General features: G+C 38.6%; 1 protein-coding gene across 8 annotated transcripts in view; it reads left to right on the top strand.

The window, feature by feature from the left end:
- The first annotated feature begins 3,574 nt into the window (after window positions 1-3,574).
- The window catches only part of lrrfip1b (leucine rich repeat (in FLII) interacting protein 1b), a 41,475-nt gene continuing 34,296 nt past the window's right edge, over window positions 3,575-10,753 (top strand). For all 8 annotated transcript variants that reach the window (XM_052140970.1, XM_052140968.1, XM_052140967.1 and 5 more), the window contains exon 1: window positions 3,575-4,203. In XM_052140970.1, the coding sequence (XP_051996930.1) occupies window positions 4,114-4,203 (90 nt within the window). In that variant the 5' untranslated portion in view covers window positions 3,575-4,113. The remainder of the gene's footprint in view (window positions 4,204-10,753) is intronic.

The following is a 10,753-nucleotide window of genomic DNA, read 5'->3' as shown; positions in this document are numbered from 1 at the left end:
ATAAAAATATATAAATATTCAAATATGTAAAAAAAAGAAAGAAAAAGGAGTTCAAACCCTCATAATTACTCAAATTATTAAGCCTCATAATTATATATATTAACAGTTTACAGAATACAGAGTAAATATTCAGTACTTTTTATACAGATATTATAATTTTTTAGTCATTGAGTTTAATAGATTTATAGGGATAATTTAATCTCTATAAAAAGTTTCTGAATATTTACTCCCAAAAACAAGACGTGTGCCATATAAAGAATAATATTCTGAGTGTTTTACCGTTGGGTTCATGTCTCTAGTTCAAACAGTCATCGAGTTTAATGAAGTTAGAATATTACAAATATTTACACTATATTTATTTGAAAATATATAGAATGTAAATTCTTGTGTCATGAGGAATATTTTTAAGAACATTTTATATTGGTTGTGATGTCATAATATCAAATGGTTAAATTGTTTACTTGATTTATAGGGCTATTAAAATTGATTTAAAAAAAATAATAATATTAATTGTCGCGAATGTCAAATATAAAATTACATTTACCGCACTTAAAATAAGCAGGCGGGTCTTCGAGCGCGTGAGTGTCTTCTTCTTCTTCTTTATTGGCAGCTCGCATTCTAAAATAGAGCATTACCGCCATCTGCTGTACGGATCAGACACTCTCGTGCTGCATGTTCAGCTCCTCCACGCTGTTAGTTTGTTTCTTTCCTGTGAGTATCTGTTACACTGTATTAATACATGTTCCACTATTTATCTAACTCTTAATACAACTAATGGTTGTATTAAATGTAGATGTCTACCCTTTTATTCATTATCCCAATAAAATCGCCATTTTTTATTTAACTCTTTTTCTATTATTGATTTGAGTTGTGATATACTATACATTGTGAGAATGTCTATATTTTCCTTGTTCACTGATACTCCAATATGCGCAGGAACCCTTATTTGTCAGCTGCATTAGAAATAATATCTGAAGAATTTTCATCAATATATCTTGTCTGGACTCAGACTGTTGAGCTTCCAGATTTAACAGGGCAGAGCTTGAATCTGAACATATGAGAGTTTCGTTCAATCCCATATCTTCAATTTTCATTGTTAGCAAAATTGCAAGAAATTCTCCTTTAAACACTGAAAGCTCTTGCGTGTCGTCGGTTTGAGCGTGGATGGTGTCTTCTTCTGCTGCTCTTTTTCATGTTGCGTTACTGCGCGCGCCCCCTTCTGGATTGGAGTGTGGATCGCCTTTGACTGACAGATGTATTCTTCGTCTGACTTGCGCCGAACCGTGACGTCAGTACAGTGACGGTTCGGGACGAATACATGTACCATTACACCCCTAAGAACCTATAAACCATAAAACACCACCATCACATTAAATAATATGTATTTAATTAGTATTTTAATTACTAGGTTAAATTTAAACTTACCAAAACAATTAATAACATTTAATAGCAGATGTTTTTGTTTAGTGCAATTCATCAAATGTTGTGGACACAAATAGCACTCCTTTCGTGGAATGACTCATATAACATTCCCCTGCTGGAGCCTTGGAGGCTCTTTTCACAATGAACAAATAATAATCTAAAATCAAATTCAGGCAGGAGGAACATAGCGATCTGTGTCTTGTAAGTTGTCTGATACAGCCTCTTGATGGAGGAAGTGTACCACTGTATAGCACATTGTGGAAAGTCTTTCCACTGAATCTAACAGACAGACAGACAAACAGACAGACAGATAGACAGACAGACAGACAGAAAGATCATAGATAGATAGATAGACAGACAGATGATAGATAGATAGACAGACAGACATGACAGATGGACGGAAGATAGATAGATAGGACAGACAGACAGATAGGACAGACAGACAGACAGACAGACAGATAGATCAGACAGACAGACAGATGATAGATAGATAGATAGACAGACAGACAGATAGATAGGACAGACAGACAGATAGATAGACAGACAAATTGACAGACAGACAGATAGATAGATAAGACAGACAGACAGATAGATAGGACAGACAGACAGATAGATAGACAGACAAATTGACAGACAGACAGATAGATAGATAGATAAGACAGACAGATAGATAGATAGGACAGACAGACAGATAGATAGATAAGACAGACAGACAGATAGATAGGACAGACAGACAGATAGATAGGACAGACAGATAGACAGACAGGACAGACATACAGACAGACCGACAGACAGACAGATAGATAGATAGATAGATAGATAGATAGATAGACAGACAGACAGATAGATAGGACAGACAGACAGATAGATAGACAGACAAATTGACAGACAGACAGATAGATAGATAAGACAGACAGACAGATAGATAGGACAGACAGACAGATAGATAGACAGACAAATTGACAGACAGACAGATAGATAGATAAGACAGACAGATAGATAGATAGGACAGACAGATAGATAGATAAGACAGACAGACAGATAGATAGGACAGACAGACAGATAGATAGGACAGACAGATAGACAGACAGGACAGACATACAGACAGACCGACAGACAGATAGATAGATAGACAGACAGACAGATAGGACAGACAGACAGATAGATAGACAGACAAATGGACAGACAGACAGACAGATAGATAGATAGATAGATAGATAGATAGATAGATAGATAGATAGATAGATAGATAGATAGACAGATAGATAGATAGATAGGACAGACAGACAGACAGACAGACAGATAGATAGATAGATAGATAGACATAGACAGACAGACAGATAGACAGATCAGACAGACAGACAGATAGATAGATAGATAGATAGATAGATAGATAGATAGATAGATAGATAGATAGATAGATAGATAGATAGATAGATAGATAGATAGATAGATAGATAGATAGACAGATAGACAGACAGATAGACAGACAGATAGATAGATAGATAGATAGATAGATAGATAGATAGATAGATAGATAGATAGATAGATAGATAGATAGATAGATAGATAGATAGATAGATAGATAGATAGATAGGACAGACCTACAGATAGATAGATAGATAGATAGATAGATAGATAGATAGATAGATAGATAGGACAGACAGACAGACAGACAGACAGACAGACAGACAGACAGACAGATAGATAGATAGATAGATAGATAGATAGATAGATAGATAGATAGATAGATAGATAGATAGATAGATAGATAGATAGATCGATAGGACAGACCTACAGATAGATAGATAGATAGATAGATAGATAGATAGATAGATAGATAGTTAGATAGATAGATAGATAGATAGATAGATAGATAGACAGACAGACAGACAGACAGACAGACAGACAGACAGACAGACAGACAGACAGACAGACAGATAGATAGATAGATAGATAGATAGATAGATAGATAGATAGATAGATAGATAGATCGATATAATATATTATTATAGATCTATATGAATATATTTATTTACAAAGATTTAGCGAACTGTTCTAGATGAGGGAAGACGGAAAGTATTTAAAGAAAACGGACAGGCCCCGCCCACAGGCCCCGCCCACTCTCCGCGGTGCGTCCAGCGTTAAATCAGAGCGTGTGCTGTTGAGCTGCTGTATCATCATCATCATCATCATCTCAGGCCCGCTCGTTTTCCGGGATCGCTTTGCCCTGGAAGCAAAAGCAGCTCAGGACCGATGACTTTATTCTTCTCTCGTTTATTTGGATGATTGTTACATCGAACTATTGCCAGGAAGGAAAATTAAGGAATGGCCGGTTATTTTCTCAGGAGTGCCATCTGGTCTGTAGTGGTCATGGCGTGCCAAACTGTCCTTTTCCATCCCATCCTAGATGTTTTGACACATCGAGATTGCGCTTGAATGTGCAACAGGCTCCCGCCACATATGCATGCTTTTTATGGAGACGATGTGGCATCAAAGGGATGATGTGTCCTAGTGCTCTTCATTTTTGCTAATTGTTACAATATAACGTTTGTTTTAGTTCAGGCAGGCTACAATTTCTTAATTCATTATCGGTTGATTGTTACAACCACGACACTTTAAACGGTTAACTGGACAACACTTTATTTAATTCTTTGTATAAGTGCGTGCCAGAGTGTAAGGGGATTTAAAATGGCAAGTCAAGTAACGGGGAGGAAAAGAATTCCCAACCGAGAGAAACTGTCGGCGGAGGATGATGCACTCAGCCAAATAGCCCGAGAGGTAAGACGGGAGGTTATCCACATTGCATGTGCTGTAACTGAGCTCTATAATAGGCCACTGTGCGAAATCGTAAAGTCTGAAGATGGGAGTCTTTATTGCTTCTGAATAATGAAACGGTATTTTTTTAGGGGGGGCATTGATGACGCTCGACCTTAATAATGTGAACATCACGCATGCACACTTATAATAGACGCTCGTGCATGCCAAAGACACACTCGTCGCAGACTGAATCAAAGGCCATTGTTGCTAGCATGACCTACATGTCATCACAGGTAACGTTAGTGCAGTTTAGCTCTAGCTCTAGCACCTCCATGCTTGTATACCTGCACAGCTGTGTGACGTCATTAAGCAGAGATCAAACGAACAAGCCGAGAGAAGGTCTCAGACTGCTGACGTCAGAAACTGCTCTGATGCGGCGCATCACACCCAGCGAATGGCCCAAATACACAGAGCCCATTTAGAGCAGCACTCAGTTCTTAATGAGAAGCAGGCTTTGGCTGAAAGGAGGATGTGTGCCATGCTGCCTGAAATAAACGGTGCAGTGGTTTAGTCATGCTTGCTCTTTTATACTCAACAAATAGTTTGTAATCATGAATTCTGCTGTTGAATCTCTGATTCTCTGTTGTCATCGCTCACTGTTCCCTGCATTGAGCATACAGAACTCATGGTCCAGATGGTTGGGCTTCCATAGATCAAAAGCTATTAAGGTCAATCTGTCTTTACATGCATTGATGTTGTTATAACAATGTTATACACTGAAAAAAGTCAAGCTTATTCCGAATGTTTCAAAAGGCGTGGTGGCATATTAAGGGTCAAAGCTTTATGATTAGTGCCATTCGGTCCCACGTGTTAGTTTTATCAGCTGAATGCCTATGATGCTCTGTGACCTCTTGGATCAACTGACCACATCTGGAAAGCATTTCCTCCCCGCAGAATCCGCACGTAGACTGTCCTTTTCAAATTCCATAGCTACACAAGTTCCCTCAACACCCTTCTTTCTTCTAATTGATCATGACCTCACCTTGAAGCTTTGCTGGCCCCCTTTATAGGGGTGGACGATATGACCAATATATATATATATACTGTATTTTAATGCATGCATAATTTTATATCATGATAACGTTTTATTTTAAATTACAACATTGTTATTCTTTTCTAGATATTCAAAAACCAAAAAGGATTATATATTACATAATCATGTGGTAATGCATATTTTTGGATAGTCCAGTCAGTGAATTAAATGCTTTTTAAATAAAAAGTGCGTTGTATTTCATCTCAATTGTTTACTTTCTCTTTATTTGGAACTTGGAACAAAGAAAGCGAGCAGCACTTAACTTTAATACAGACAATTTCACCATATGCCACATTTCACAGTCTGATGTGGACAGTGTCAATATTATTATTATTATTATCATAAACCTTCCTCAAGTGATATCTTCTCAGAGCAAAGTAACAAAGAAGCCATTGTGAGCATGTAAACACATAAGCAGCGTTCTTCTATGTTTTTGGAGAGTGTGCATGTGCCTATGTGCTCAGGTGCACCTGGGGAACCCCGGGGTATGGGAAAGCCCCACTACTGTAGCACAATGCCACGGCAGGCTGTGATAGAAAGTAAAGGAAACAAACCCAGCAGCAACTCTGGGGCATCTGGAGAACAAAAAATAGTGAAGTCGTCCACAGATGCCTTCTTAATCATTTACACCAGCGTTGCAGTGAAATTGCTTACTAATGAAAGGCCATGCATATGGGGGTAAAAAGTACGGCGCTTACACGGTGCATGTAAAGGCGAATGCCGCTTTCGTCATAAATGGATAGCTCACCCGAAAATTTTAATTCTCTCATTATTCACTTACCGTGATGCCATCCCAGATGTGTTCAGCAGAACACAAATAAATATGTTTAGATGAAGATAGAGCTCTGTCAGGTCCTTATAATGCAAGTACACGGGTGCCAGCACTTTGACAGTCCAATAGTCACATTAGGCAGCATAAAATTAATCCACATGACTCCAGTCGATCGATGAATGTTTTCTGAAGCGAATCGATAGGTTTATGTAAAAACAAATGGATAATTAAAATGTTTTTATCTTTAAATCAGCGCTTCTGTCCAGGAATCTGATGCTGTTTGAAATTGTTGAACTCTCGCGTGACGTTCGTTCGTCTGTTGTAATTAAGCGGCGCTTCCAAATTCTCGTGTGAACTCGCCAATGCACTTACGTCACGTGAAAGCTACGTGATGTGTCAACTAATGGCAGGAAGTTAGTAACATTTTAATGATCGGTTTATTTTTTAAACAAATGCATTGATCAGTGGAAAAGCAAGCTCAGAAAAGTTAAGCGAGCAGAGTCGAACCGTAACGTGCCATGGAAAGTGCCATAAATGTGACTTTTGGACTGTCAAATTGCTGGCACCCGTTTACTTGCATAATAAGGACCTGACAGAGCTCTATCTTCATCTAAACATCTTCATTTGTGTTCTGCTGACGAAAGACAGTCAAACACATCTGGGATGGCATCAAGGTCGGTGAATAATGAGAGAATTAAAATGTTTGGGTGAACTATCCCTTTAAGAAGCTTTCTCGAAATAAATGGCTTTCCTGGTTTCCATGTAACGGGGTGACTTTGTCTCAAGTGCAGGTGATGCACCACACACAGATATTTACATACTGTAATGTACAAAATCTCTACCGGTTGACACTTATACAGTCCCCTTTATAGACCAACTGATTGGATATGAAATGTATTAGGAGTAATTCGTTTGTAAATATTAGCTCCAGCTAAGGGATGGTAAAGTAATGATGCCATGCCCTCTGATCTTTGTGTTCTTGTAAAACTCTGTACCCATCCGCTAGTAAACTCACCACCCCTCTTACAGGATGAGTCAGTCCCTGAAGAGTAGAATAAACATCCTAAAATATTTTTCCTTTCTTGTTGCTCTGATTTGTCATGGAAAATGAACAATCATACAAATGTACAAAGCCAGGGAGAACTGAGTGTACCCAATGTTGTATATTTAATAGGAGAGGCACAGTCACGGTGCAACCTTTTAGACATCTCTGTTTGGCATGAATTAATGCACTTTTGATGGAGTCTGTAGGACACTGTGTTTTTATGCATCAGGCATTAAGGAAGGAACAGCCAAGCCAAGGGAAATCATAACGAAACAGCTGCAACATTGGCCAGTTGCTTTAGTTCTTGTCCTATAGAAACACTATTCTTACATCTGTTTTTTCACAGCAGCATTGGGTGACTTGTCGGTGAGTCGGCATAATGTGGCTGATCCTTGGGCATGCCTGCTCTTCCATAGTGTTAAACCATTAGCTAATGCTTCAATTCAACTAAATAACTAGTCAGAACATCTACAGTGTAGGAGCTAGTATGTATGCATACCAATAGCCTGTTTACTGCATGGCAGATATATATTGTAGGATGGCATGAAATGAGGCCCTGCGATGGACTGGCGACCTGTCCAGGGTGTCCCCCGCCTTTCGCCCAATGTTAGCTGGGATAGGCTCCAGCCCCCCGCGACCCTGTACACAGGATAAGCGGTTGACGATGGATGGATGGATGGCATGAAATGAGTTCATTTGTCCTTGCACAAGCATGCAAAGTGGAAATGTGATATGTGGTTGTGCATTGATACCTTTGCATTTGTTTTGTTTGACTAGAACTGTTTACATAAAGGTCTATGAAGTTGATTGATCTACTGTAAGTTTGAATTTTCTTACAATCAGGTATATGGTTGATTGATTCTTCTTACATGTAGCAACACTTTATAGCAAATGTATTATTGACATTCCTCTAATCTCATTAAATGATGTCATTTTATTATTAATAATGAGCCCTAACAGAAGGATTCTTATGTACAGTACTGTGCAAACATTTTAGACACTTGTAAAAAACATTCAAAGTGAGGATTTCATAAACAAATAATGGCATAAATAGTTTTCATTAATCAGTTAATGTCATACAAAAAGTAAACAGAAAAAGAGCTAAATCAATATTCGGTGTGACCACCTTTGCCTTTAAAACAGCACCAGTCCTCCCACTTACACCTGGACAGTTTTTCTTGTTTGTTGGCAGACAGGATGTTCCAAGCTTCTTGGAGATTTTGCCACAGTTCTTTTATTTATTGCCATCTGTTGCAGGGCTCCCTGTTCTTCTATTCTATTTGCTAAATGAACGTTTGTGAGTATGAAATGCATATTTCCTATTGACACACTAAAGTAGCAGATATAAATAACCATCTTAAGACAAACGCTTTTGGGAAACATCTTATGTGCCTAAGACTTTTGCACAGTACTGTATGTCTATGAGAGTCAGAACTTTATATGTATCTGAATAATAAGAACTATGAACAACTGATGCTATTTAAAGCGCTTGACTTGCCTCTTTCCATTTTGAATATTTTTACTGTTTCATAGTTGCACAGAAGCAAAAATCAAATCGTATAGTCTTAGTCACAGCATGTGGAGCCCACTGAAACTTTGGACTCCATTCATATTCATCTTTTTTCCCTCACATTCTGCCGTTTATTTTCATAATCCTGAGTCACGAGGCAGAAAGACTTTAAAGGTGCAAGTATTGGGGTAAGGATGAAAGAATGAGTGTGTTGTGATTCCAACATAATCTGGCCAAAATCTGTGTTTTTGTGTTTCTTGCAGTGGTTTGAAACAGCTTGCCAGTGCAAACATTCAGGAAAACGTTTTTATTTTTGCTGTTAAGCACTTGCCACTGGTCTATGTAATTGGTAGGTGTGACCCAGCTCCACCTACTTTGATGGCAACGTCCTTTTCCGGTTAATTTATTCACTATTAACAGTTAACACGTTTGATTGTGTAGAGTTGAATACAATACAGAGAGTGACTTTGAATTATGAGAGATCTTCGATACTGAGATAACATCATCGTTTTTACCATACGAGAGAGCTTAATGTTCAACCAGTGTGTTATGAAACTATGTCTCCATTTGCGGGTACCCTATAAATGAATGGGGAGAGCCATAAACTGGTTCTCTTTGAAAACACCAATTTGATTACAGTAAACTCCACACATAGTTAATTCTAATAGCATTGTATATGTGTAAAACATGACAGGAATGAACAACACTAGAGTAAATAACCTATATCATTTTATAATGATTTGGGTTGAATTTAATGGAAAACATGGGAGTTGTGCCTCCGGAGTCGTAACTGGGCACCGCCAACAGATGCCGAGTGGTGTCGATGGTGTGCATAGCTTTATTGAAAACAGTTGTTTGAATTTTGCCATGTCGACCACATTATGCATTGCTTTGCTAATCTTGTAGGCTCCCCTTGGTAGAAGGGCTCTGTTATGAGCACATATAGCGTGTTAGCATTAGCATTAGCGCCATGAATGCTGTATGTAAAGGTGAAAAATACACAGTATCTACTGCATATATGTTAAATTATATAATCATTGGCTGGTTTAAACAGCTTATTTTATTGATCTAATGTGGCATGTATTCATTGGCAAACATTTAAATGTCATATTGGTTTTACATGTATTATATAATATATATAATGTATTATAATGCTCCATGCAGTGGGGTTGGTATACCATTGCCCAGAAGTTTCAGCCTTCTTTCTAGCTCTTAAGTGAAGAACTATGAAGACCTTTGGTATGGGTGTATTGGAGCAGGTTTTTGGTCAAGGTTTTTGACAGGCATTCATGCAAACAGGGTGGGGTTTGTAAAGGAAGAGGCGTGGCTTTGGCCCATAAGGGAGAGGGAATTATGCTGACCTACAGGCCCAGTAAAACCACCTTCCATATGGGCAGTGACGTGCGGTGATGTCTTAAAGAGGCTAGGCACTGAGTTATGAAAGCCAGATTACCTGATTTATTGTTTAAGCTAATAATACGTAATAACAGTGAACGTTACGCACAAGCGCGGCATATCAAGAAATGTACAAATCAGGATGTATATCGTGTACTCTCTCTCTCTCTCTCTCACGCACACAGGCACGCACACACACACACACACACACAAGCGCGTAAACAGTGAACGTTACGCATTTATCAGATCCTTCAAAACCTCTTGGTTTTCCTTTACCTTTTCATTGTGGTAGGTTATATTCAGCTTCCTTTGCTCGTCAAGTGCAAGGTCGATCCGAGATTTTCAGTGTAATTTGACACTGGATGTGAGCTGACGACTTTCCATGCTTGGTTAAAGCTGCGGGCAGGTCGTTCAAATCATAATATCCCGCTGAAGTCCAAACAGTCTGACTGGTTGAAAAAAGCAGGCAGGGATAGCAGTACAGCCGCTGATTGTTAGCACAGCCACATAGCCAATCTTTTCTTACATACAAATCAGTTTGAAATGATCGGATAATTTTTGGGCCCTTTTGCTGTACTAGTCCATCTAAGGCTGGCGTAGACCTCCCTCTTGCAATTAACTCCTATTTGGAATTAAAATCGAGCTTGGAAAAATTTTGTAATTCCGTGATTACGGCCGGTGCTGTCATTTTGATTTTGAATTTGGCGGGGATTAGGCATGTACGCTAGCTGTGGTGTAATGACGTTAGCTACGCGA

The sequence above is a fragment of the Xyrauchen texanus genome, chromosome 13 (assembly GCF_025860055.1).
Source record: "Xyrauchen texanus isolate HMW12.3.18 chromosome 13, RBS_HiC_50CHRs, whole genome shotgun sequence".
NCBI lineage: Eukaryota > Metazoa > Chordata > Actinopteri > Cypriniformes > Catostomidae > Xyrauchen > Xyrauchen texanus.
This window is presented reverse-complemented; position numbering and strand designations above follow the sequence as displayed.